The sequence below is a fragment of the Takifugu rubripes genome, chromosome 12 (assembly GCF_901000725.2).
Source record: "Takifugu rubripes chromosome 12, fTakRub1.2, whole genome shotgun sequence".
Lineage (NCBI taxonomy): Eukaryota > Metazoa > Chordata > Actinopteri > Tetraodontiformes > Tetraodontidae > Takifugu > Takifugu rubripes.
Window position 1 is genome coordinate 8537805 of NC_042296.1, and position 27874 is coordinate 8565678.

Consider the following 27874-nt stretch of genomic DNA (forward strand, 5'->3'; position numbering starts at 1 on the left):
ACGTTGTAATTCGAGCAGAGTTTATCGAAGGAGAGCTTCACCTTGTCTGTGTCCTTCAGCATGGCCACGGGGAGCTCGTAGCTCTTCAGCAGCTCTTTCATGTTGTCGTATGTTTGATAATGGGCTTCGTTTTCCACCACAATGTAGTCCAAAACCTTCTCCGTCTGCATTTTTGCTGGTCTCAGATGTTCTGAAACTGTTTGAGGCGCTTTTAAAGTCGGTGCTGCAGATGTGGCCAACATGGACGCTGCACAGCTTTGCTCTTCGAAAACATCCAAGCACTCTGGATTTGATGTCAAGCGCTTTGATCATGTGAGGGGCGGGCAGACAGACTCACTCTTTGGTCACTCTTTTGAATGTGCTCAGCAGGACAAGGACACTCTCTCCGGTCTGGACCCCCTCTCGGGTCGTTCCACATGACCAGCGTGTGGTCGGCCCACCGCGGTTCCTTCTGAGACACCCTGGTTCCATCATGCCCCAGGCTGGGCGCCCTGTGTTAGATCTCCCACCCATCAGGTCCAAGTCTCTTCATCACTCTGACCTCAGAGGAAATACTGGGGCCACTGATCAGGTAGATGGAGACCAGAGGTTGCTACTGGTGAACTGAACAGCTGTATCAAACAAACTGGGATTTTTGAAGGGCTCCTGGACTGATTTAGATGAGCTGACCCACACTAAGATGAGCTGTATTACTGTGGACAGATGATTAGCCCCAGAAGGTCAAACAAACCCCATAATAAACCTCAGGTCAGTAAATGCGTCAAGAATTCTGGGGGAAAAAAGGCAGCTTATCAAGAGGGAGGCTTGGCTCATAAAAAAGAAGCCAATAAAGTGGCAAAAGGGGAGATTAAGAATGGCTAAAATGCAGGACATTATGATTATTGTTATTATTATTATTATTGAGCAAGCTGAGTCCACCCTGGCAGAAGAGTTAAATCAGGTTTATTTGAGGTTTGGTCCACATCCATGGCTGCTCCAGCCAGCAGTCGGATCCAGACAGAGGAACTCTGTGGAGTCTCTTGGCTACAGAATGTTGCTCAGAAGAAGCTGAAATAGCCTGAAAAATCTTCAATGGTGTTTATTTCTGAAGTCTTTTCCGGCGCTGTTCTATTAAGCTTCAACAGACTCCGACACTGATGTTTGCAGCCAATGTTTTAGGCGTCACAATCACACCCGTCTCATCTGTTCGTGAACACTTGTTTGGGAGTGTGTAAACGACTTATCATGTAAATGTGTCTTCAGCTATGAAGATTTAGCCGCATCACTGCTACTCTTGATGCACCCCGACTTCTTTCATTTGTGGTAAAGCTGCTGCTGTGCGAGCGCGCCCCCTGCTGGCGGCGCCTCCACCTGCACCCATCTTACCTGGGGGTGATGCCCAGGGCAGCCCTCACCTGTGCAGCTCATCGTATATTCTGTAAATAAACAGGTTATTGTGAGTTAAAACACTTCCCTTTCTCTCTACAGTCTAGCTACAGGCTGTTAAACTACACCAATAACCTTCAGGCACGTTCCACAATACATTTAGTGTATGTTACAGCCCATATGAAGTGACCACACTTGGGGTTTACATGCTTTTATTTTCATTCCTCTGCCCAAAAACCACGATTGTGGATAAAGCTGGAGCGGTTTTAGTTCCATGCGGCTGTGGAACATTCAGCTTACAGCAATAAATACGATTACAGACGAGGTTTAACTACGCAGGTGGACAAAGTGCTGCTTCTTGGTCTAAATCTGACCTCCAGTCTTAAGCCAGCCCTCTTGGATTCGGCGTCCATCCCATAATACGGCCTTTGGTGATGCTGGGTGGAAACGTGACGGTTATTGATGTAGAAAGTCAAAATAAAGCATGCGTCTCCTCAACAACGCTCATCTGAAGGGACTCTAGATGATTCCGGGCCTGTAAGTGGGTCCAGAAGGTCACCGCGTGCCTCACACGCCTTCTGCCGCGTGACCGCTGACGTGTCGGGTCAGGTAAGCTCGCTCCCTGAAGGTTTTCCCACAGAAGTAACAGCTGAAGGGTTTCTCTCCGGTGTGGATCTTCGCGTGCCGGGACAGGTGGTGCCGCCGGCTGAAGCTCATCTTGCAGACGCCGCAGGTGTAGGGTTTGACTCCCGAATGGGTCTTCAGGTGCGAGGCCAGGTTGGAGCCGTGGGTGAACCTGGCGCCGCACACGGAGCAGCTGTAGGGCTTCTCTCCCGTGTGGATCCTCATGTGCGCGTCCAGAACCGTCTTCCACAGGAAGGTTTTCTTGCACACGGAGCAGCTCAAGCTCTTCCCGTCCGTGTGGAGTCTCATGTGGTTCTTTAAATATTTGTACTGGGTGAATCGGTTCCCACAGACGGAGCAACTGAACGGTTTCACCGCCGTTTGGGGTCCGCTGCAAATCTGCACGGAACCAGTGGGACATTGAGAGGAGATGTAGGCCGCCCGTCCTACGCTGCAGTCCTCATCGCTGACGGGTTCTTCGTCCTTCTGCACAGGTTCTGTGTTCTGCACCTCCCAGACGTAACAGCCAGCGGGTCCAGAGGGGCGAGCGGCTGGACCGGGTCCACAGTCCTCCCTGCCAGGTTCTGTGTTTAGACGCTTCCGGTCTCTGTCGTGGTCCGTCTGCTGGAGCTGCGTGGGTTGAGGTTTGTCTCCGTCCTCCTCCTCGTCCCTCACCGGGACAGAGCAGAACGTAAACCCGATCGTGTCTTCGTCCCCCTTCGTTAGGAGGTCATCCTGTTCCTCTTTGATGTGTGGAAGCGCCAGATGTTCTCCACGCCCCCGAGTGGTGCTCAGGTCCTGCTGCTCTGGGCTCACTTCTGTCCCCACCGTCGGCTCATCCACCCCTGGAAAAAGGAGAAAATGATTGGAACCAGCACAGCAGGAGCATTGCCCCCCTTCATCTTGTTGGATCGCAGTACCTCTCGTGTGTCACTGCCAATCCGCGTGCTCTTTAAATGAAGACTTCAAGTAAACAAATGCCAATTTCAAAATGTATTTACAATAGAATTATTTCAAGATACAAATATTACAGAGCTCCGGGCCAGTTCATAACCCTACAAACAACAAAGTCAATTGTCAGGGCATGAAGTCTGACCCCTAACTATCCCTTGGCCCAGTCTTTTATAGAACAATATATGTAAATTATTGATGCTAATTCAGTCCAATCCAGTCCTTCTTCTTGGATGACCTCATCTTCTTCTTCCCGCCTCATTTGGTGTTGGTGCAGTCCTTCTTCTCCATTTTCTTCCCAGATAGCCAGGTCAGAGGTCATTCCTGCCGAGGAATTTATCAACACCAGTAAACTATTCTGTCATGTTTTACGATGGGGGTCTACCACTTTCCTTCTGACTGTCTCCTCCTGGCTCCAACTGGCTAAACAACATTCATGTCAAGGAAGGGTCAACTGACTGCTTATCTTTATTCCACTGATTAAACATTCTACTATTCCTAACTTCTAAAGTGCTTATAACAGAAAACAGAAACATATGGTACCACACATGATAATAAAATAAAGACAATTCTCTTCAATCTCACGGGTGATGATGACTATTGGGTCCTCAGGCCTGATGATCAGACCAGTAGGCCAGTCCACCGGAGAGCATCATGTCATACAGACATTAATCTGGAGTACAGCGTGATCCTGAGCCGTTCCTGAGCTGTTCCTGAGCTGTTCCTGAGCTGTTCCTGGCCCATCTGAACACCACAATTGGCTCACTTGTTTTATGGCTTGATGTTTGTGTGTGTGTTTTTGTTCATTATCTACACGTTTCGGAAGGAACTGGTAACTGACAACAAGGAGGGGTGGTGGTGAATGAATAAAGGTCCACAAACAACCTTATTTCTGTGTGTTCTGTCCTCAATACTCTTGTCTTAACGGGTTTTGCCTAAATCTTCAGTTTGGAACCGGTTTGTGTAGCTGCTGCCGCCTTTAGTCTCGCGAGAGTTGGCGAGAACCACAAACGTCCTTTTTAAGATTAGAACATTTATTAATAGTAGAGATATTGTGGACAGACCTGTTCTGTCTCCCCGGACCTGAGGCTTGAGGACAGCGTCCAGAAGTTCTCTTTGTCGACGAAGTTCGTCCTCATATTCACGTATCGTTCTTTCAAACATCCCAAATATTTCTTCGGCCGCTGCCGTTAGTCGCTGGTTGACAAAGTCCCTCATACTTTGGATTTTAGACATTTCTGTGGTTTTCAATCTTCTTTCGGAGACACCTTTAAAAGGCTGTATCCTGATGCTGCGGGGTAGCCCGGGCTAAGCTATCGTTAGCATTGCAGCACCAGCGGCAGCTCATGGGAATTATTTTTTTTAAAGGTCCGAGAGAAGACTAATGTGGCTTCATTTGTACCTTTGGCTGACTGTCGGTGGGGAAAGTTGCGGGATGAATTTTGCCTTCAGGAATTTCGTGTTAGAACAAATTGAGGTTTTTCTTCTTCCGTTATGCGGCAGCTGACGTCACGCGGCGACACGCCCCCTTCCGGCTAGTTTCACGCTGCTGACGTCACGCGGCTGATCAGGAAATCCTCCCAACTTCATCTTTAACTCCACGCTAAAGGTTCTTCTGGCTCCTGGTGACCATGTTCTCATTAGTACATCTGAGGAATCTTGTTTCCCTCCTCTTACTGTGTATAAAAGCTCTTGTTGCTATTCTTTATCCAGTTTATTCCACCTTCCCTTGGATTGTAGTTGAATTTTGTTCTTCCTGTCTGATTGTGTGACCTTCGGTCTGCATCTGTATGACAACTCACACACTTGTGTGAGTGTGTGTGTGATGATGCAAACTGTGACTGAAATGATCGAAATGGTTTGTTCTTAAGTTTCCCCTGATGAACTTGCCTTTACATTTCCTGACCCGCCCTCTTGTGCAAACATTATACCGATGTGTCCTCATCCTAACCCTAACCCTAACCCTCAGATGGTTGCCCAGCCCAGAAGGATCCACCTAAAGAGGGACCTCAGGAGCTGGAAACCAAGCAGGAAGCCAGTGAGATGCATCAGTCCTCACCAACAGCTAAAACCAGAAGATTGGTTTCTCCACATTGGTGGAGAAATGCAGAGAAATTAAGTTCTTTTGAATTAAATCTGTTAATGCCTTGAATGGAATGTGTCATTAGGAAGTGCTTCATATGTCAAATGCATTTGCTAATTGGTTAATTGAGCTGTTTTCCCACTTTTAAAACAACCTGAAGCCCTTTTGCAGGTTTGGCCCGTTACTGCAGCGACCCTCCTCGTCCACCAGGGGGCGGCGGTGCTGGAATAAATGAGCGTCTGAAGCAGAAAGTTGTCCGCGCGCACCATATTTCGGAGTTTCACCTGTAGATCAGAAAGTCGCGACGCGTTTTCACCGTCGATCGAATCGAAAGGTTTGAACTTCCCGACAGGTGAGGATCTTGTCCAATCTTCCAGACAGGCACCGTCTGGAGTCCTGAGGTGCGTGTGCACGCGCGTGTGTTCACCAGGGTGTGTCCCTGCGAGCTGCAGGTACAGCTGCCACTTTGCTCTCCGTCTCTGCTGGGAACGCTGGATCGTCCGTAATGGATCTGTCCCACTCTCTGCTGGTTCTTCTCTCTTTTCTCGGTAAGCTCCGTTTCCCGTCCAAACTTTGACAGATTATTTGACGGAGCAGCCGCGGACCCGTCCGGTCCCGGGAGCCGCACCGTGTTCGGGTACTTGTGTCCAGGTGACCTGACCTCTCACTTTGTCCCCCAGGATTCTATGCGGCTCAGGAAATCCTGCCGGAGGGTCCAGTGGACGTGGTTCTGGGCAAAAACGTGACTCTGCGGACGCTTCTCGTTAAGCCTGAGTACGTGTTTATAGTTTGGACCTATAACGACGGGGCCGATCAGGTGCACGTCGCCACGCTGTCTGAGACCGGACTGAAGCTAAACATTCCGTACGAGGGCCGAGTGTCCGTGGACCCCGACACCGGCAGCCTGTTCCTGGCGGCGGCCAAGGGCAAGGACAGCGGCGACTACGGCATCTCCATCATCTCTAAAGATGGAGGGACGAAAACCGCCGAAATCAAGCTGCGGGTGCTGGGTGAGTCCTTCCGGTCGGTCCCGGGACCCAGACTGGGAGCCCTGGTCTACCTTTCACCTCTCAAACATCGAGCTTTTCATCGCGCAACAGTCAGTGCTTTGTTACTTTTTAGTTTTGATTTTTTTTTTTACCCATCTGTGAATTTTTAAAAGCTTTCAATCGTCGCGCTCTGCACTTTTGTGTTGTATCTTTTTTATTGAGTTTTTTTATTGTCGCGATCGAAGGAGCTAAACCTGACACACCTTTGAGACCGCCCGTCTCTGGTATCCTTCCGCCACAAGCGTTGCGTAGCGACCACGTAACGTAGCAGTTGTGTTGGGGCTCTTCCGACGTTTCACTGCCTGGGTTGTTTTTTTTTTAGGAAGTTGTCTGTTGGGAACCGTTTTAGCGCAACACCCAAGAAAACCGCGTAATCTTCCGCTTCGTCTGGGCGTGGCTCTACTTACTGTACTCGCTTGACAGCAGGTTGACTCAGGTGTGTCACTGTGGGCGTGTCCTTTAAGCCGTTAAGGTGTTTCAGTCATTTCGTGGGACATGTCCAATTAGCTCGCACGTGTTTGTAGTCCTATCTGTGGGGCTGGTCTGGCGCCAGCCATCCCATCATGATGGTTGGATCAGCTCATCCATTGAGTTCTGATGGGTCCCCAAAACACAAACCTTCCATCTCTGCGTGGTCTGAGCGGAAGGCGGAGAACCGGTCCAGCAGGTCTGCCGGTTCTGTGCCAGCTTCATTCAGCATTGGTGACTGTTGGTTTTTGGAGCGCGGTTTACGAGGCGCCGGCAGGCTGCTCCAGGCTCCGCCCACATCTTGAAGTCGCCCAACAGTAGCAGCTGCTTGTTTGTTTGTAGGTTTACTTCAGAACCGCTAGAAGACTCGCTTCCGTCTCTTTTTACTGTGAAACGGGAAGTAAAGCTCTCCTCTTCCTGGTTCCAGAACCTGTTTCTGAGGTGACCATCAAGTCCAACCTGGCCGAGGCCATGGAACACAACAGCACCGTGGTTCTAAGCTGCTCCGCCAAAGGCTCCTTCCTCAAGTTCACCTGGACCAACAGAACCAAGCCGCTCATCCCCGATGGTAAAAGGATAACGCTGAAAGAGGTTGGTCCCCACAACAGCTGTAGTTTCTGTGACTTAGCCCCGCCCACCAAACCAGCGCCTGACCCCCAATAGTGGCAGGAAAAACTCCCCTTTAACAGGAAGAAACCTTGAGCAGGACCCGGGTCGTAGAGAGGACAGGTCGAGGAGAGATCATGGGAATACATTATCCATCAGGACTCAGATGGTTCCTGGGTCACTTTACTAAGTGTTTACTAAGATTTAGGCAAAAGGGGTGGAGTCAGTAAACAGGTGACTGTTTATTATTGACAAAGGTCCTCTTAGATCGCTCACATTTCAGTCTGAAGTTTGTGGAAATAAACATGATAATGGTGATTATTGTGGTGAATAAAAGTCTGTTTCAGCAGACGAGCCCGTTTAAACGTTAAACATCTTCTTCTGGGCAGGAGGAACTGTCCAGTGTCATCACCATCACAGGTGTCCTCAGGTGGGATCTGCAGGGCCCAATCAGCTGTGAGGCTGCGAACAAACTGGAGTCGGATAGCTCCGCCCCCTTCAACCTCACCGTTTACTGTAAGTGTGTGTGTGTGTGTGTGGGGGGGGCTTTTAAATGATCAACGCTAACCAGGAAGTGTCTTTATTCGCCCTCTGCAGATGGACCCGAGATGGTCGCCATAGCTCCGCCCACTCCTCCCCAGTTCATCAAAGCCGGTTCTGACTTCAACCTGTCGTGTTCGGCGGAGTCCAGCCCGGCCGCCACCTTCCAGTGGTTCCACAACCAGCAGCTGATGAAGAACTCTGGTCCCACGCTGACGCTGATGAAGATCCAGGAACTCGGGATTGGGGCTGAAGCCGGACAGTTCTCGTGCGTCGCCAGCAACGACAAAACCAAGCGCGCCGTCGCCTCCGCCGCCGTCAGCTTCGCTGTGATGGGTGAGTGTCCGCCCACAGACGGGTCCTCCAGCCCTCGGTCCTGGTGGGGTCGTTTTAGGGCAGGTGCCTGATGGGAAATGAACGATCTGGTGACGTCTCCGTCCCGTCGATGGTTTCAGGCGCCATCACAGGTGTGAACGTCAGCGGACCGACCGCCGTCCTCCTCGCCGGCAACAGCAGCGCCAACCTCAGCTGCGGGGCGGACGCCGGCGAGGTCCTGACCGTGACCTGGAAGAAAGACGGCCAGGCTCTGACCGCTGGCGGCCGCGTGGTCTTCGCCAAAGACATGAGGTCCGTCATGATTGAGCCGGTGCAGAAAGAGGACAACGGCGAGTACACGTGTCAGCTGAGCAACCCGGTCAGCAACGAGATGGCCTCCTACAAGATGGTGGTCAACTGTGAGTGTTTGCACCAAAGAAGAAGAAGTGGGCGGAGACTAGCTGCCAGAGGGGCGGGGTTTGCCCTGAAGTGGGCCGAGAACCAGGATGGTCTGATCGCCTGTCTCGTTTCTCCCCAGACGGTCCCGAAGAACCGAAGGTGAGCGGCGAGAAAGCCGTAGAGATCAACGACAAAGTGACGCTCACATGCTCCGCCCCCTCAGTGCCACCTGCCAACTTCACCTGGAGGTTCAACGGAACCGTGACCGACGTCACAACAGCCACATACGTCATCGACAAGGCGGTCTACAAAAACACGGGGACGTACACCTGCGAGGCGCACAACGCCGTCACGGGCAGGACGGGCCAGGTCACGCACAGCCTGTCCGTCAAAGGTAAGGACCGCCCACAGTGGCATCGCTGTTAGCCACGGCTAGGACGCTGTCGTTCACCTCCCCGTGTTCTGGTGTTCCAGAGGAGGGGTCTATGGACGGCCTCTCGGACGGCGCCATCGCTGGGATCGTCATCGCTGTTCTGGTCGCAGTCGGCGCCGCCATTGGCTTGTTCTTGTACTGCAGACAGAAAGTACCGTGAGTACAGGGGAGGGCGGGGCTTGTGAGTCGCAGAGCTGTGATTGGTTGATTGCTGAAGAGAGAGAGAGAGAGGCTCAGTCCTGACAGTCGGAGGACGGTGATGTTGCTGCCTGTTGTCATGGTTACACAGCTAGCGTTCGGCTAACGCTGCTGCTCAGGAGTGTCGGCCAAACATAATCCCTCAGTCACTTCCTTTTCTCTGATCTGACCTCATATGCAGTTATCTTCACGAGTGTCTGAGTGTACGTGCGTGCGTGTGTGTGCGTGTGTGCGTGTGTGTGTGTGTGTGTGTGTTTAGTCTGGCTCATATCAGTGGTTCGTTTTTTTCTCTGCCTCTTTATGACCTATAAAATTCTTTTCATTCCGTTCCTGCCTCAACGATTTACAACACGTACCACACACAGCCTCTCTCTCTCACACACACACTCTCTCACACGGCCTCACGCACACACACTCACGGCCTCTCTCCGGATCCATCTCACCTGTTGACATGTCCATCATCCTGAGGCCCGTGGAGGCGGAGCCTGAAACCTAATCAGCCCAGTCGCATCAAGTGACTATTTGTCTTGAATGAGTGTGTGTGTGTGTGTGTGTGTGTGCGTGTGTTGGGGGGGATCAACTCATACCTGCAGGGAGGAAACAGGTTTCCTCAGATTTTTTTTTGTTACTTCTTTTGTTCAGCCTGAGGTCACATGATCACAGGAATCAATGAATGACAGGTGTGTGCAGCTGTGACTCATGGTGATTAATCTAGCTCCGCCCACTCACTCATGATCCAGCATGATCAGGTGACCTTTCTTGGCTCCGCCCCTCCACATCAGCGCGTGTGTGTGCGTGTGTGTGGGGCTTGGTATTGCAAAAACAGTCCGACAACATTCCTTTACCAGCACAAAAGGCAACAGACTCCGCCCACTACCAGCGGCACAGGAAGTTCGTGTGTGGCAACAGAACAGGAAGCTGGTTGGGCCTAAACTTTGTAAAAGTTGGCCACAGCAAAGAAGTCTTACGGTTTCGCATTGAACTAAAATCTTTGAGGATGCGTCGCACCTTTTGCATGCCAACGTAGCCCGAGACACATATTCTACGGCAGCCCATGTTGCAGAAAAAAAAAAATCAGCCATTAAATCAGAGGAATGCACCAGAAAATGTTCAAAACAAAGCGGCTAACTGGTGCTAGCATCAGAGCCAAATGAATCTGACCTGGGGTCTGTTTGTGTGTTGCAGGGTGGAGTCGCCGTACTAAAGAGTCTCTGGTGAGCTTTACACACCAACCGTTCGGTTAGCATCAGCGCTAACGAGGCTAACATAGCCGCCGCCGCTGCCTGACAGTAACAGTCCCCTCGCTGAGCCATCAATCAGTGCCAATATCTCGATTCACCTGCTTTTTCAGGCCGTCCAGCCGTCTCGCTGTTGGATTTCCCATCATCCAGCGGTGCAGCTGTGAGGAGCGGGCAGGTGGATCCAGCTGTGCTACGTCAGTGTTCCCATCATCCCCCTCCCCCATCAGCTGCCCTTTTAACACTTTTCCTCCTTTCTGCTCCTCCGTGTTCCCGCCGCTCATTACCCTACTGAAATCTGAGGAGGAAACACACACACACACGCGCGCACACACACACAGATCAGAGGTCACATCTTCCTGCTCAGTTTGATAAAAACATTTTAATTTTTGAACTATTTTGTATTTGCGTTTTCTTTGTTTTTGTGTTTTCGTTTGGCAGATTTTTATTGTAAGCTAAAACCTGTTAGCAGCTAAGCTAATTCTCCCAACATCAGTTTTCCAGCCGTCACTTTCTCCTCAAACACCATCAGGCCAGGTTTGAAAACTGAGCGAGTTTCTCAGATTCAGCTTTCACATTTATGTCAATTCTAAAAATTAAAAAAAAAAAAAGTTGTACGACAACATCTGGGGACCAAAACCACTTGTGTGTATGTTGGTGCCATCACTAACCTGTGTGATGGTGGTGATACAGGAAGTGGCAACACCACTGAGCCTCAGTCACCATTGTGCTGACATTTTGATCCGACTTAGCCCAGTTAGCTCGCAGGCTAACAGGCTACCTGAGACCAAACTTCGTGTCATCAAGTCTGAACAGCGGAAGACAAAAGTGCATCAGAGGGAACGTCAACAGTGAGACGCTGACGGCTGGTTTCAGGTTCCAAACGTGACCCGAAGCTTCTTCAGCGCCAGTTTGATCTCACCGACACCTGGAATCAACTCATCTGAAGTCTGTGGCTGATCACATGACCTGTGGGGGGCGCTGCTGGTGGACCCGGACGTGCACTGACCTCGGCACGCTAAAGTATTTATGTCCGTTGGTTTTCCAGCTCCGTCAAGCTGAAACGTGAGCACAGAAACCACAGAAGGCGTCAGGAACACGCGTGTGGCACACCTGTACCTCGTGAATAAACGGGTTTGTTGTGATGGGCTTTTTTCTTGTGATTTTGTTTGTTTACACGCTGGCTTCATGAAAACAACACACCTGTGAAAATCGTGTCTCATTTACATAAACGTGGAAATATTTTCCTACAGTGGCTGCGTTTGTCTTTGTGTCGAGCTCAAAACAATCAGAAGTTGTGTCTTTTCAAACTGTCCAATCAGCACGAAGGAAGTCAGGTGACCCCGCCCCCAGCTCTCACACACACACACACACACACACACGTACTGGTTTCTGATTCCAGTTTAACCTGGTTCCAGAGAAACTGGGCTGGTTTCTCCGACGTCGCACCCCACCAGTCGGGACCAGTTAAACATCTTCAGGAGGATTAAAAGATTAAAAGGAAGATTCATTTAAACTATTGTTCACTTAAAACACGTTAGGAACTGACAGGAAGGCTTGAGAGGAGCAACCGTTCAGTCAGGTGAGGTGGGGGGGGGGGGGGGGGGGGGGAGAACCATGAGAAGATCCTGTTTACCTGAGGGAACCTGTAGAACCTCCCCCTCCTGTGTGTGTGTGTGCGCGCGTGTGTGTGTGTGTGAGGCAGGACTGAACCTGCCGGCCATGTTCTGTCAGGAATGCAGGTTTCTGTGACTCTCCCAGGTAGGTTGGGGGCGGGGCTCCGCAGCAGCAGCGCCGTCAGACTCCTCAAGTCTCAGCTTTGCTCCGGCTGTGGCCTTTAGCTAATTAACAAGTGCGCTAACGTGCTGCTGCATGATGGGAAACATTTGCTCGCATTTACAGACAACGTTGCACTTTTCTCTTGGATGTTAACGGCTATAAAGGCCACGCCGCAAGAGGCCTGGACCTGCAGGTGATTACAGGGAAGGTAATGACACACCTGTGAGCCCCAATGACCTGGTGGTGGATGAGCAGCACTGCAGCCAACCACCAGGGGGCACCGATGGTCTGGTCTCACTCAGTGAGAAGATTTAACAGAGGGGATTTTTTGCTGAGTTTTCTAAAGGTCAAAATGGTCTCATGTGGATTCCAGAAGCCAGAGAGATTAAGAAACCTTGAATTAATCCCAATCTAATCCTGAACTAAACCCATCATGAAGACCGGAGGCACCAGAAGAACAAAAGACGTCAGGAATGTTACCGATCGGACTGATGTGTCCTGACACGACGTCCCTTCATAAGCGTCAATGTTTGAGCTGACTCGGGGACAAACACTCAGGAGGATGTCACAGGATGTGACGTCATCCCTGGAAGTGACATCATAGTTCCGCTGACTGCTTTCAGCGTACATATGTGCATTCTCCTGTAGAGCCTTAACACATCACATGCTTGTTACATGCATGGATGAATCATCCGTCTTGGATGTAGTTCCTGTTGGTCACACACACGCGCACACACGCACACAGGCACTCACGGCGGCGCTGCTGCTCCGTGCGCTGGTCTGTGGCGCCCTCTGCCGGTCAGTCTCCGCTGTTACAGCAGTCGCATTTTAAAGATGACGTCACGTGACCTCGGAGGAAACGTGTCAGAAAGTGAATCTGATGACGTGAACAGAACACTTGACATTAACGATTCAGTTTAATACTTTAAAGACAATTATGTGTTTAAATGTTGAAGCTGTAGACGCGCGCACGTACGTCACAGAATAAAACTAGAGTCCAAAGACCTGAGGAACCACACAGGTGATCCACTGGATCCTGCTGGGTTAGAGGAGGTGGTGACCTGAAACAACTGGATGTCAAAGGTCAAGAAGAACCCAAACAAGCTTTGCCAGGTGAACTTCTGCATCAGGTCGTCCATTATTTTATTCCAAACTTGGATCTAAATAATCGAACATCAGAGGGCGGAGCCACATAATCAATAATCATCAGAATCAGTCAACTGTCTTCACTTGATGAGCTGCTGGTACAAATCAGGAGGTATACAGTAGAGAACACACACACACACACACACACACACACACACACCATTGTAATTGTAACTCTGGTCGCAGTAAAAAAATAAAAAAAACAAATAAAAACATTGTGGAGCCGAGTTACGTCGTGATCAATGATCAATATCAACACTGACGAGTGACAAATACAGAAGTGTCACAGGCCCCGCCCACTGAACCAGGGTCAGTCACACATCACAGGTTCAGTTCTCCACTCACCCTCTGTGTGTGTGTGTGTGTGTGTGTGTTGAACGTCAAGTAAAATATCAGCAGCTGTTCTGACTCCGCCCACAGAGCTCTGTGATTGGGTCAGAGGTCATGTGACATGACAGCGCGTCACCACTGTTCGGATAAGTGAAGCCACGCCCCTCTGTTGACGTTCAGTTATGACCCCCCAGTAAGTCTGTTGGAGGGCGAGGTGGAGTTTTCGGGGGTGGCATCGGCCGAGGTGGGGGGGGTGGTTTCATACTGGCCCGTCTGGGACTGCCCGTCCCGCCGCCATCGCTGTCAGCTCTGTCTGTAGGGGAGGGGGTGGACGGGGGTGGGAGGCGGGGCAGGGACATGGAGCCGCGATGGTGGTGGAGGTGGTGGTGCAGGCCGTGGCGGCGGTGTGGCGCCGACGCGGGGACCCGGGAACAGGAGGAGGTGGAGGAGGAAGAGGAAGGAGGGGGAGGTGGGGGGGGAGTTAGCGCAGTGGGTCGCAGGTTTTGGATTCTCCGACACTCCTGACAAATCCGCACGTGGCTGCAGCCCTGCAGGAAGCCCCGGGGCAGCATGGGCGGAGCCACCAGTGTGGGCAGGGGCGGAGTCAGCGCACTTCCGGTGGCGTTTACACACATGGGTTCCTCCAGGAGCTTCTGTGGCCCTGGGCCCAGATCGGCCCCTCCCACCCCTCGAGGAGTGCCGCTCAGGCGGCCGGCGCCGCCGTACAGTTTACCGTTACTGAAGCGCATGTCGCGCACCAGCCGGATCGGGCGGGGGGCCGCCAGAGCCAGGCGGGAAGGGTGACGCAGGACTCCAACACCGGCGCCGGTCAGAGGACGCCGCCGCCGAGAACGGGAACTTTTCTTACAGCAAACGGCGTTTCGGAACTCCGACAACATCTCCTGACAGACAGACACCTGGGGGGGGAGGGGGGGGGGGGGCACAGAGGGAGGAGAGCTGTGGCAGCCATGTTTGCTGTGTGTGTGTGTGTGTGTGTGTGTGCGCGGGGGGGGGGGGGGGGGAGAGATAGTGGCTACCTCATCGGTGTCTGCAGAGCGCCGCGTCGACCACACAAACTCCATGATGGCCACAAACACGGCGATGATGAGACCACAGATCAGGACCACAAAGATCCCCCCGATGTTCTCCATCCCGAGACCTGATGCACACGCACACACACACACACACACACACATTAGAAAAGCAGATTCCAGATGCTAACAGGCTAACGTTAGCATTGATCTGCACGCAGGTGTGGGCGGGACCTTTGGCTCGGTGGTCCTCCTCTCGGAGACACTGCCCTCCCTCCCACCATCGGCGCTTCAGGATCTCCAGCCTGTTGCTCTCCTGCAGCTGCAAGATGCCCAGCGTGATCTCGTCTCGGAACGGCGAGCCTGAGGAGGCGGAGTCAGTCAGCACGGAGACAGAGAGAACAGCGAATCACGGTGCGGACGAGAGTTCTGACCCAGAGGCATCCCGATACCGTAGCCCTTGGTGTCCAGAAGACCTCCGATCTGCGTCAGGTTGCAGTTGAGGCTGCGGTAGTACTCGTTCATGGTGCTCTCCATCAGGAAGGCGTATCTGGAGTTGAGGACGCGGGCGATGCCCTCCTCCGTGCTCTTCACAAACACGCTGGGCTGCTTGGAGTACATGTAGTTCCACATGCGCTGGTACGTCTGGTACCGGGAGTTCTGAGTGGTGGGAGGACGAGGAGGACACGCGTTCAGATCTACTGGGCTGAGCTCAGCCCGACTCGAGCAGACGCCAAAACGTTCCCCACCATGAAGAAGGTCATGGTGGAGCCCCCGTGGATGGTCCCGTACTGGATGTTGGTCTGGTCAGCCAGGTCGTCCGGGGACTCGATGGGAGCCTCCATCCTCTGGACCGTCAGGAACGCCGCCAGGTTCGCCGTGTAGGACGAGATGATGATGAGAGTGAAGGCCCACCTGACACCACAGAAGAAGAACAGCAGCAGTCAAGTACCCCCCCCCCTGTGCCCCAGTATGTGTCCCAGATCTGTGGTAATGCTGGTGTACCAGACGCCGCTGACGCAGCGAGTAGACAGGGCCCGGGGCATGACCTCTGACCCCTGCTGCATGAACCCCCCAACAGGGAACCAGAGGCTGTTTCCCAGTGTGTACTGGTTCTCCAGGATGTCCCGACGTTCCCGCAGACACGGGTGGGGGTTGTACCACTCGTAGGGGCTGAGCCTGGGGGCCAGAGGTCACCTAGGTTACTCCATGATAGTCGGCACCGCTCACACAGGAAGGAGGGGGCGACTTACCTGGCGGCGAGGAAGAGAACGCAGCTGACGGCGAGATACGCCAAGAGCATGAAGAGCCACACTGCCGGGGAGAACGGGTCCAGGAAGGAGAAGTACCCAGGTTTACGGCCCTGGACACACCCAGAACCCTCTGATCAGGTGTGTGTGGCAGGGTGTGTGTGGTGACAGGTGTGTGAGTGATAGGTGTGTGAGTGACAGGCGTGTGAGTGACAGGCGTGTGTGTGACAGGTGTGTGTGTGACAGGTGTGTGAGTGATAGGTGTGTGTGTGTGTGTGTGTGACAGGTGTGAGTGACAGGTGTGTGTGTGACAGGCGTGTGACAGGTGTGTGTGTGACAGGTGAGTGACAGGTGAGTGACAGGTGAGTGACAGGTGTGTGTGTGACAGGTGTGTGTGTGTGTGTGACAGGTGTGTGTGTGTGGCAGGTGTGTATGTGACAGGTGTGTGTGTGTGACAGGAGTGTGGCAGGTGTGTGGCAGCTGTGCTCCAGGTGAACGGCAGATGTGAGTTTACCAGGTGAACTCGGTACAGGATGCTGATGCCCAGGTTCATGAAGGGTTTGGAGAAATCGATCACCTTCTCTCTCTCCGACGTGATGGTGAAGCCGGCCACGGCCAGGTCAGCTTTCTGTGGGGGAGGGGCTCGATTATTCAGGTGAAATCCTCAAGCCCCGCCTCCTTCCTGCTGTCTGTCACAGCAGCTGCAGCGTCTTCGTGTAGCAACTTAAACTGGTTTCAGCCAGTTAAACTCCCGACGCGCTACTGATCTGAGGTTTTTCAGGTCTTCGTCATGTTCATATTTTATGATAAAACATCTAATTCCATATGAGGACAGAAGGGTTGGCCACGCCCACCCGCACACAGCTGAGCTTCCTACCTGTGTGAACACACGCTAACATGCTAACCCACTCACCCGGTTGATGAGCTCGCCCACCATGCCGGTCCAGCTGCCGTTGGGCTCTGGCGCCCCATACAGACCATCATCCACCAGCTTGATCTTAAAGGAGAACTTCAGGATGTCAGCGAGCTCCCGCAGCATGTCCACACAGAAGCCCTCGTACTGGTTGTTGCCCTGAAAGTCCTGGTGGTTGGACTTGCGCATCACATATGGGTTTTCCTGACAAACAGGAAGTGATACCGTGAGGTGGCTCAACAACACTCAGATTTAAAATCCAGCTTTTTCCTACCAATATTGTTGTGACAGTTAGCGTCTTGTTAGCTAGCGTTTCTGAAGCGTTCAGGTCCAGAGACGTGGAGTTCATGACTAATGTGTTATTGGAGAACCAGGTACCGATCTGCCAAAACACAAAGAAGAGGAGAAAGAGGAGTGAAGAGGCGCCTGGCTGGTTCTGAGCTCAAGCTATGACGTTAGCGCCGACGGTACATTTACGCTGGAGACGGTTTGTTTCAACCCATCAGTTAAACTCAACCAGAAAACAATCCGAGCCGTCCGACCAATGATCAAATCAATCGGTGGTGGATCTGGCTCCTCCCACCCCAGCATCATTTATAAGGACACACCCACCTGCTGACCCACAGGTGGTTTACTGGGCTTCATATGTTTGTTCTTTAGATGATGCTACATATGGCGCTAAATTCAGCAGCCTGTTAGCCAAGTTTAGCATTCGGTGTCGGAACATTTGTATCCAACATGCTAACCTCAGGGGCCTACTTCTGAATGAGCTTTTAGCCTCTGTGGCAGGTCAGGCCGCTGGCCTGTAGGAGGTGCTAGTCAATGCGTGATGAACAACGTGAATCGATTCTGACAAATCACTGTTAACAGTTGACCTGCAGCTGAACCCAAGTGACCCTTGACCTTTTAACGACATAATAAGGCAGCAGCTAACGTCCAAACAGTCAATAGAAGCTGCTGTGCTGGTTTGACTGGCAGCTCGAATGAGTGACGAGGCTGAAATCCAATCATCAAATATCCAAGAGCGATTTTATCCCGCTTAAGAACCGTGAGGAGCCCGGTGTTCCAGAAGGTTCTCCTTTAAAGCTGTGGGCCGAAGGGTTCTACCTCTTTGTGGCCCCCCGGGTGTCTCTCCAGGATTCTGAGGGTGTAGTTGGTCCTCTGACCTCTGCTGTTGAACTCGATGTGTCCTGTCAGACCGTCGTGCTCCACCTGATCCGAGAGGGACACGTGCCATCAGAGTGCGTGTGTGTTTAGGTGTGTGTGTCTATGTGTTTAGGTGTGTGTGTATATGTGTGTGTACCATGCGCAGGTAGTTCATCAGGCTGGTTCCGTGCTGCCAGATCAGAGGAGACGTGCAGCTCAGCGGCCTCACGCCGATCTCCTGACTGCGGTTCAGCTGTCTCACGGCGCTCACCACCACGTGGACCGCGTCAAACATCAGCGCCGATGATAACTGCAGACAAGGAGTCAGAATCTTACGGATCTTGGCGAATCACAGCTCAGACGAGCGTCTGACTCTGACGTAACATTTGACTAGATTATAATCCCAGCTCAGCAGACAGATTACGACTATATCACTCCGTCATTAGATGAAGAAACGCTGGCTCAGGGGGTTCATGAACGCCAGGTGGACGCAGCTATGACGCCATCAGTGGAGGCGACGCATCACTTCCTGTCTCAGTCTCCAGCTGACTACTCCAGGATTACTGACCCTCGGATTGACCCTAAAAACCTTCCTGCTGCTGCTCGTTTGTACATAAACTGGAGGGGAACAACCACGCGTTGCAGAGGTTGAAGCCCCGCCCCCTGGGTGCTGCTTACCGCGGGTCCTGGGTACGGATTGATCCTGCAGCCTTCCCTCCAGGACAGGTTGAGGCTCCTGATGAAGTCCAGGTAGAAAACATGGCTGCTGTTCAGCATGGAGAAACCTAGAACGTTGGACTGGTCTCCCACCACGTTGTCCAACCAGAGCAGAGGGAAGTCCTGCAGAGACAGACACAGGTTAGTGGTGGTTCAGCGCCAGGGTTCTATTGGACAACCTCCGTCCATCTGTTAAGCCCCGCCCCCGTTGGGGGCTGGTTAAGCGGCGGTCAGCGGTTTTATTGTTGGCGATGAGGGGAGCGTGATGAAGATCTCACCATCGTGGTGAGAATGTATTTGTAGAACGCTGACATCATCCCCAGTTCGTTGGCCTGCAGGACAAACACAGAAGACATGAATGTCATTAAGCCCCGCCCCCTCGCCATGTTACCTAACCCAGCATTATTACCCAGAATGCAGCTGTGAGAATTCGAGGGGAGAGCGCGAACATGAAAGAAACTCAACGGTTCATCGAATTTCTAACCTTCTTGAGGATGCGGTAGGAGACGGAGGCGTTGGCGTCGATGATGATGGTCGCCACCTTGTCATCACGGATCTCCTTCAGCAGAGGCGTCGGGTCCAAACTGTCATCCAGCATCCGCACCGACAGCGTCTCCCTGGAGATCAGGAAGCTCTGGACCAGCTCCTCCAATCGCAACAAGCCTGAGGGGACAGACACGCCGCTCAACACCTCGCCACTGATCGATGGGGGCGTGGCTACACTGGCCACGCCCAGAAATTCATGAGCTTGACTAAACAGGAAATTTAAACCTAAATGCTGAATTGTGGCGAAACAGGAAACTCACATTCGGCTTTGGCGCATATGATGCTGGTGGTCGGGTAACTGAAGGAGCGCAGGATGGAGCCGATGGCCAGGCTCAGGTCCTCGTTGCTCGGGTGCAGCGTCACCGAGGCGAAGCGGAGATACGGCAGCTTGGGCGTCTCTTCTGGACCGATCTTCACGTGAGGGATCTGAGGAGCAATTCGGCAGGAAGTGAAGGCGAACGGCAGGAACGCCAACTAACCAGCGTCGTGAGGAGCCTCCCAGGAAAGCTGGGACACTCACCTCCTTCTCCCCACAGATGTGACTGACAGCTGAGCTGGAGGCGGGGCTGGAGGCGGGGCCAATCACAGAGACCACACCCTTTGGTAGAATCTGACACACTAACAGAGGAAATGTGTAGTTGTGAGGACCAACCTGACCTCAAACAAGGGGTTTTGGTTGAGTAAAATGTAAATATCGGTTCTTTATTAGACTCATTGTGTGACTCACTGGTGTCGGTAGTGGTGTACTGGGAGTCGTTCTTCAGCTCGTAGATGTCCACCTCCACTCTGGACTGGGAGGAACCCTCCATCAGGCTGTTGGCGTTCTCCCGTGCCAGAGCCAATGCTAGACGTTCGCCACGTCCACACAAAGACTGATCATCCAGGATGGCGGCTGGAAGCAGACAGACAAGAATCAACAGGTTCTGGACTGAAGGTCACCAGTGAGTCCAGCACCTCAGAATATAACGGTACTGTCAGCTGGTGACACCTGCTAGCAGTCACGTTAGCATCATCTGGCTGTTTCACAGTTTTGTTTCACTTCATTCTGGGGTTTTTAATGCAACAGAGTAAAACTGGAATACTTTATTCAAGTTGTTTCAAGTCAACCAGGTGAACAAGTGACCAGGTGAACAGGTGACCAGGTGAACAGGTGACCAGGTGACCAGGTGAACAGGTGAACCCTTCTCACCCATCCGCAGGGCGGCCGGCGTGTCGGCCCAGGCGAAGGGGAGGGGCGCCACGGTCAGCAGAGGGATGAAGACGTACGACAGCAGCAGCGCTGGCAGAGCCGGCATCTTCCACTGCTCCTCATGGAGAACGTTCTGCTGGCTACCTGTAGCGCCACCTGCAGGACGGGAGGAGTCATCGCTTAGTTGTCCATTGTCACTTTTCTGACCCTTTCAGCTCAACCTTAAATGGAACATTGGCTCCGTTCTGCTCTTGCTACTCGCTCAGCGGTGTTTTCTGACTGTGGTGTCTCGAGCTGTTTACTAAGCAAACACGTTCTAATTAAGTGGAAAGCGACTGGCTGTAAACAAAGGTGATGAACGTTGCTCCTGTTTGCTCATTTGATGTAGCCTGGAGTTGTGTAGCGAACTGGACCTCAGTCCACTTTATATCTGTGTTCCCGAAGAAGTGAGCGGTTTGTTGCAGCTAGTTTGATTTATAGAAAACAAGGTTATCAAAATAAGATCATGTCTAAGGGACTATATAACCCATTCAGACACACATTCCTTATCATTTTTACACATAGATTTATATCTAGATATTCTCAGTTACTGTTAGGGGATTAAATTTATGCCACGATAAGAATTTTAGGCCACATGGCCGCGCCATGGGCGGAGCTGAGCTGATATTAGCGTCGCTGATGAGACTGTTTTACTGCTGCAGCTTAGTGAAGACCGCTATAATTACATGCTAATCCCTCTCGTTAGCAACACGCAACATGTCTCTACCCGTGGAAACTGCACGTGTGATAAGCGCCAACGTGGCGCCACTGCTCACAATCTGCAATGCAACAGCAACAGGAAATTATGACATCATCCAGAAGTCAACACCAACTTCACAATAAAAGGGCAAACAGTCCAATCCTAAAGGTTCACTAATGACGATAAAGAAGGAAAAAACCAAACTGCTTGATGAAGGGATGGATATGGATGGAGGGGGGGATGCAGCACGGTGAAGGTGACCTTCGGATTCTCAGAACACTACAACGAACAAGGAGAGCCAGAGGTGGAAACCAGGAAGTCCTCTGTCAGCACTCATGGGGGAGGAGGGGGGGAGGAGGGGGGTGCTGGTTGGAGGTCATATCTAATAGAATCTGTCTTCTTCTCGTGTTTGTTCTTCAGGTTCTGCAGGTTTACAAGCAGAAAGCTGGAATGTTTGTGTCTCCTGATCCAACATGACAGTGTGCCACCTCCATTACATGGAGACGCCAACAGCAGCCGAGGGACCAGAGAGCAGGACCCCAGATGGAGGAGAGCTGCTGCAGATATGAATCCTCCACACAAGCCTCTGAAGGTAGGGGGATGGGGCCGTCAGCTGGGAACCAGAGCCAATGGTCGGATCACCGGCCGCCTGCAGCAGCGCTCCTCTGGGGTGGCGGCAACGGTCCGGTTCTGGGGCGTTTGTGACGGTGGGTTGAGGAGAGATGAGATCTTCAGAGCGTCTCTGCTCGCTGTGGGCTGATGACAGGGTCTCAGTGGGACACGGACAGAACAGGACAGAACCCACATAAACAGCAAAAAACCCGTCTGATGGGACAGAACATGGGGACACTGAGGTTCTGAAACGGCCCGACTTCCTGACCGTTGCACCACAGCGATGTAAGCAACAGGAAGCATAAAACCTCCCCTGGTCTCTGCCTGGTCTTCGCCTGGACCCTCCCCTGGTCTCCGCCTGGACCCTCCCCTGGTCTCTGCCTGGTCTCCGCCTGGACCCTCCCCTGGTCTCCGCCTGGACCCTCCCCTGGTCTCCGCCTGGACCCTCCCCTGGTCTCCGCCTGGACCCTCCCCTGGTCCCTGCCTGGACCCTCCCCTGGTCCCCGCCTGGACCCTCCCCTGGTCTTCGCCTGGAGAGAACGTGCCGTGACACCTTCTGCCTGGTCTACTTGTGAGCAGCAGGCTTCTCCGGTTTGTGGAGGGTGCGTAGACGTGAAGGACAGAACAAAGAAACAGCTGAAGATGCTCCGAGGAGGAACATCAAGTAAACATCAGCTCCCTCAGGTCACCATGGAAACATACAACTTGTTCCCAGGTCGAGCACACACGGCAACACCTCAGGGATAAGATCACAGCTAAAGCGGAGAAGACGACAATGGCCACCAACTACACACAGACAGGAGCTCAGCTCAACCAACCACCATCAGATCAGGTCTGGGGCAGGATTAAGGCCTTTTAGGAGGAAAGCTCTGCATTAGAGAGCATCGTCACGATTTCAGATGGGAACTTTTAGGTTAGCATTAGCAGGCTAGCCTCACATTAGCTTGGTTTATGCTTTCTCAGTCACATTTGTTGTCCTTTGATGCTCCCTTCCCCGGGTGTTTGACTCAGTACTGCTTGCGTATCGTTATAAGGGGAAACCAAAACGCGCTGATTCACCTGACAGGTACAACGGTGCAAATGTTCTCTCCTCTGGACCTAATTGGAACGATGACAACCTGATCGATGAGCTACCTGACAACGAAAGGATGCTTCAGCACAAAAGGTGACCCATTTACCCACAATCCCTCAGTGCTCACCAATCACAGATGGAGGTGCAGGAGCAGAAGCCGGATCAACAACGCCGGCCTTCCCATCGCTAAGCAACAGACAGACGAGATGTTAGACCTGTTCCTCACACATGAGGGGTCGGGGGGCGGCAGAGATCAGAGTCAGACACCATCAGCACATTCACACAGCTGGAGATGCCAAACCAACACATCTGCAGGTCCAACAGGAACCTGAGATTACTAAAGTGACACCTGCAGGTGTGTTAAAGTGTCCCGGCTGAGCGCACGTTTAGAACTTCTGACAGTGGCAGCAGGAGGGGGCAGCAGGCTTCTAGGAACACTGTGGGAAGGATCTGACAGCCAATGGTACCAACATCATCTAACAGGATGACAGCAGAGGGTTTCTGACCTTTAGGAGGCTGTGGACAGAATCAAAGTGATTCACAGGATCTGACATCAGAGCCCAGTCAGAGCTCTGGAACAGTTGTGTGAAACAGTCCTTTACAACGTCCCACGTTCTTCAGGGAAGCTGATGAACTTGGATTTTCCTGACCAGCAGACAAACTGGACATGGACCTCCTGCTGTTAAAGCTCAGACCTGAAGTCACCTCTGGACAGAGGAGATGGAGGCAGACCCAAACAGGTTGGGTTCACCAGGAGACATTAGATCTCCGGCCCCTCAGCCACACCGGAGCTGGGTGAGACCCCCATCAGATCATCCTACCAGAGCTCAGTCCATGTCCTAAACTATTCAGTGATAATTCCCTTAAAATTCTCTCTCTTCTGTAACATCTCCAAACATGCAAAATAAAGTCCTCTTCCAGCTGACTGCTGTTTTCAGTGAAGGAGCAGAAGGAAAACACTCACCGGAGGATTTAGTGCGAGAGGAAAATCCTGGAAATGATGAAGAAGAAAGAGGGAGAGGAGGCAGCGTTAAATGAAGATAAAAGACCTGATCCAGATAAAGGGAGGAGGCAATAAGACTTAAGAGGAAATGAGCTAAAAAGATAAAAGTGAGAGATGAGGGGAAGAATAGAAAATGCTGAAAGTTAATTAAAAAGAGAGCAGATACTGGATTTATTCAAACAGATAAAATCATGCAAAGAACAGTAAAAGATTAAGAGAAACAATCTGAGGAGTTGAAGATCAAAGTGAGAAAATGAAGGCGAGAAAGAAGAAGGACCAGGCTCAGATGGGGACCCTGCTGATGGACAGATGGGGAAAGCAGGAGAAACGTTTAAAGCCGAGATCATAAAAGAGTGTGTGAGCTGCGCTAATAGAGCTCTGCTAATGGAGCTTCTCAGTGTTTAACTGAGCCAGCGGGATATTATGGGACACCGCCACGTTTTAGCCAACAGGAACACAGAACATCTGCTCGTGTTGAGGTTCATGACCTCCTGCATGAAGACATAAATCACGTCAACCATGCGTGAATGAAGGGCCCTCAGGAGGCGTGCAGTCACATCAGCGCAGCACGATTCAACATCTACCGGACACGCCTGAGCTCTGAGGATCAAAGCATCAAAGGCCTGGCTGCCATCGCTGCGGTCACACCTGCAGAAGCTTCCTTTGCGCACTTAGTTCTGACAAAAACAGAACCAGAGCAGAGCTCAGCTGAGCCTGTGGAAGACCAAGTTCAGCTCAGTTAATCTACTGAGGCCAAGGCCAAGAAATACAGAACTAAGGCGGAAGTGCAGACGAACCTCGAACCTCCAGCATAATCACAGCAGCTGTCGCCTCATTAACCTGTCCCCATTAAAACAAAGGCTGAATGATGAGCTGACCATAATTCATGTGTTCAGATTCCACAGCTCCTGTTCATATTCCAAAATCCCTCTTCAATATTTGTGGTCTGTCGGTGAGCAGGTCCGCCCTCGCGCTCCACATAAATCCCTGCCGTGCGGATCTTCTGCTGATATTCAGGTCTATTAAATCACTGAGCGACACCTGGTTTCTCTGGAGCTCATGAATCCCTGGGAAAGCTGCTTTTAACAGGATTATTTTCCCAGAAACCTTCTCAATGATCGTGTTTGGCCACAGCCGTGGCAAAGCGTGCTGAGATACGTGTGGAGGATGCTGAAGAGGTTCAGACAGGATCACATCAAGTCCTTCGTGAAGAAGATCAGGACTTAAATAGGACCACCGGACGCCATCTCACGCCACGTGACCCACGCAGAACTCAAAGATGAAACAGGAAGTTCTGCCCACGTCTTCAGATCATCTGAGGAGTAAAACATCTGTGTTGTTCCAGGTGTTAGTTGGGACAGTAAAACCGAGGTGCGTCTGGTCTGTCCGCGTCCACCCTCCATCTAGGTCCACTGTCACTAATTGCTCTCAGGTTTGTGTGGCGCCGTGGGAGGGGTGTTGAGGGGGTGGTTCATGCCGCCGTCGCCGTTAATTAAAACGATGATTACGCAGAACTCAAAGATGAAACAGGAAGTTCTGCCCACGTCTTCAGATCATCTGAGGAGTAAAACATCTGTGTTGTTCCAGGTGTTAGTTGGGACAGTAAAACCGAGGTGCACCATAAAGAGAAGCCAAGGTTGGAGCAGATCTGTGGTGATGATCATGACTGACAGCCTATTGGCTGGAGCCTCAATACCGAAGCTCTGCCTCTCCCAGCAGATCCAGCAGTTTCACCTCTCATGGCTCTGGTTCCTACATCTAACAGGAAACAGCAGAGAATGAAAGGAGCTGAGCAGATCATCAAGAGCTGCAGTTATCAATCAGCAGCAGGTTGAGGGGCTGATGGAGGCTGTGGACCCTCCTGAAGCACCCATGAGGGGAGGAACAATGACAGTAGCTCCTAATGTTTATCTGCCCTCCCTGGAACTGAGACAGCTAATAATGTTCTGGAGCTCCAGCTCCACGCTGGGCTCCAACAGACCTGGAGGGGTGCGCTAAAGGTTCTGGGAGGAGACGGGTCAGCCTGTGATGGCCCGATTACCGAGTAAAGGAAAGGACTGAAGGGCGCAAGGACACAGCCAGGAGGTCTTAAGGATGGATTCACCTACAGGGCTTCACACGGGTGGGTCCACAAATCTCCAGGGAGGGAGGGATTTGGAAGATTTCTAACATATTCACAACATTAACGTCCCTTGAGCAGAACTCCTGAAATAAACCAGCATTCACACGTGGATCTGAGTCTCCTCTTAAACCCGTAGCTACAGTTGTGGCTGTAGCACAGCCCTGCAGGTGAGCACACCGTAGCTCTGACTTGATTCCTGCTCCTCATCAGTCCTTAGAAATGAATTAAACATGATAAGTTTCATCGCCTCTCCTCTCGAAGCCTCCAGACACAAACACAATCATCTGTAATCAACCCCGGAGGTCCTGCAGCTCATATCAGCAGCTCAGAGGTGAGTTCAAATCTAAATTCAAATCACATAGCAGCTGAGTAACCTTTGTTTCTCGCTTCCTACGCAGAACGTCACCTCATCTGTCCATCACCAGCTCAAACAGAACCACCAGCATCCCGGTCCAGCATCACGCTCAGCACGTCACAAACCACCAGTTTTGGAGCCCATCAGAAGCTTCGACAAGGCTCAGATTTCACCTGCACCGTCAGTGAATCACCTGTTGCCAGTAAGTCTACGTCTGTCATCTATATTAGAGGATATTAGAGACCATCAGACTAACCAATCTACAGAGGAAGATTTACTGTCAGGTACATTGGAACTTCTTAAGAGAAAAACTGAAAACATTTGAACCTGTTCAGGTGTTGTCTGGGTGTAATAGCACGCCTGGCCTATGGGGGCAGCAGTGAGGCGTGATGCTGTAGCTGCTCAGACTGGTTAAATTAAGCAGCACACGCGTCTGAACGTGTGTGTGTGTGTGTGTGTGTGTGTGTGTGTGTGTGTGATGATGATGACATGCCATCGCAAATGAAGATGGATAGTCTGTCTAAAGGTTCCAGATTAACTAAAATCTCAGATGTTCTCTGAAATCAACCAGTCCAACAATAACTTCTGGATAAATTTTAAACAAGAAAAACTCTTTCTAATCTTGACACATGCCAACATGACAGCTACAACAGATAGAGGAAAAAAGAGCCAGAATTTCTAGGCATGTATTAGGACTATTTTATCAATAATGTGGAAATTCAACTCAACAAAAGAGAATCACATCAAACCATAGAAGAAGACAGACTAAACATCCAGAACCCCGTAAATCCAAGATGACAGAAGATAAAACAGCTCAAGCTAAGCTGAGGAGATCAAAGAAAAGACTCAAGGAGTCCCAGAAGTACTCACAGAAAGAAGACGACCCCAGGAGCTGATATGGACCTGGTCTCAGGTGGATCCAGGTCAGGTCAGCGGTCCAGCTTCAGTCCTCCCGTGTGTTTGTCTTTAATGTGAGACAGGTGAGACGCATCCAGACTGGAACGACAGCTGAGAAAGTTCTCCACCGAGGCAGGAAGTCCCAGGTTTGTTCTGAGAAAAAAGTTTAGCAGGGACAGAGATGATGGCCTCCGCCGCCGTCTCACTCGGGCCTCAGATGCCCGACGATGGTGGAGAGAATCGTTCCTCCAATCGGTCCAAGAACGGTGTTCCAGCACCTGTCAGTCAACCCACAGCAGCTCCTTCTCCCAGGGGTCTGTCCCTGTCTCGCCATCTCCGTAGCCCCGCCCCCTGCCCCTCCCTCTGACTGGCCGATGCTCTTTTCTTCTTCTACTATTGTCGTTTCATCGTCTGGTCTGTCCGCGTCCACCCTCCATCTAGGTCCACTGTCACTAATTGCTCTCAGGTTTGTGTGGCGCCGTGGGAGGGGTGTTGAGGGGGTGGTTCATGCCGCCGTCGCCGTTAATTAAAACGATGATTACGCAGAACTCAAAGATGAAACAGGAAGTTCTGCAGCTGCTAATGACCTGACGCGTTCTGTGTGTGTGTGTCTGCTGGTGCAACTGCTGAGCTCAGCGTGTTGTAATCAGCCTGGCTCAGAGGAACGTTTCCGCAGGTTGTCGCGGCTACATGGTGAGAAGCAGGTTGCTTCCCGTCAGATGACAAACTGATGAACCGGGTTTGTTCTGGGGTCCCGA

At 51.7% G+C, this 27874-nt stretch overlaps 3 protein-coding genes and 1 long non-coding RNA gene across 4 annotated transcripts; 1 reads left to right on the forward strand and 3 right to left on the reverse strand.

The window, feature by feature from the left end:
• Nucleotides 1-1558: 1558 nt before the first annotated feature.
• On the reverse strand, nucleotides 1559-4916 carry LOC105417173 (zinc finger protein 184-like). Its single transcript, XM_011609216.2, has 2 exons — nucleotides 4005-4916; nucleotides 1559-2834 (listed from the first exon to the last, which is right to left on the reverse strand). The coding sequence occupies exons 1-2, from the start codon at nucleotides 4174-4176 to the stop codon at nucleotides 1933-1935; spliced, it is 1074 nt and encodes a 357-aa protein (XP_011607518.2). The 5' UTR covers nucleotides 4177-4916; the 3' UTR covers nucleotides 1559-1932.
• A 93-nt stretch (nucleotides 4917-5009) lies between these two features.
• LOC101065361 (carcinoembryonic antigen-related cell adhesion molecule 5) lies at nucleotides 5010-11521 on the forward strand. Its single transcript, XM_003969131.3, has 10 exons — nucleotides 5010-5571; nucleotides 5704-6033; nucleotides 6968-7131; nucleotides 7536-7662; nucleotides 7744-8022; nucleotides 8142-8420; nucleotides 8540-8794; nucleotides 8875-8989; nucleotides 10217-10245; nucleotides 10383-11521. Exons 1-9 carry the CDS (start codon nucleotides 5529-5531, stop codon nucleotides 10233-10235), a joined length of 1611 nt encoding a protein of 536 aa, XP_003969180.3. The 5' UTR covers nucleotides 5010-5528; the 3' UTR covers nucleotides 10236-10245; nucleotides 10383-11521.
• On the reverse strand, nucleotides 10680-13159 carry LOC115251645 (uncharacterized). The gene is made up of 3 exons (XR_003890156.1): nucleotides 13025-13159; nucleotides 12802-12925; nucleotides 10680-11327 (listed from the first exon to the last, which is right to left on the reverse strand). It is a non-coding gene; the product is annotated as an uncharacterized lncRNA (long non-coding RNA).
• A 330-nt stretch (nucleotides 13160-13489) lies between these two features.
• On the reverse strand, nucleotides 13490-27222 carry LOC101065139 (glutamate receptor ionotropic, kainate 5-like). The gene is made up of 20 exons (XM_029844548.1): nucleotides 27090-27222; nucleotides 20317-20472; nucleotides 19855-20019; nucleotides 19648-19745; nucleotides 19388-19553; nucleotides 19066-19244; nucleotides 18860-18913; nucleotides 18543-18704; nucleotides 18022-18174; nucleotides 17826-17930; nucleotides 16993-17100; nucleotides 16719-16922; nucleotides 16320-16433; nucleotides 15809-15918; nucleotides 15561-15734; nucleotides 15305-15470; nucleotides 14990-15215; nucleotides 14790-14918; nucleotides 14562-14683; nucleotides 13490-14441 (listed from the first exon to the last, which is right to left on the reverse strand). Exons 2-20 carry the CDS (start codon nucleotides 20420-20422, stop codon nucleotides 13701-13703), a joined length of 3282 nt encoding a protein of 1093 aa, XP_029700408.1. The 5' UTR covers nucleotides 20423-20472; nucleotides 27090-27222; the 3' UTR covers nucleotides 13490-13700.
• Between the last annotated feature and the right edge of the window lie 652 nt (nucleotides 27223-27874).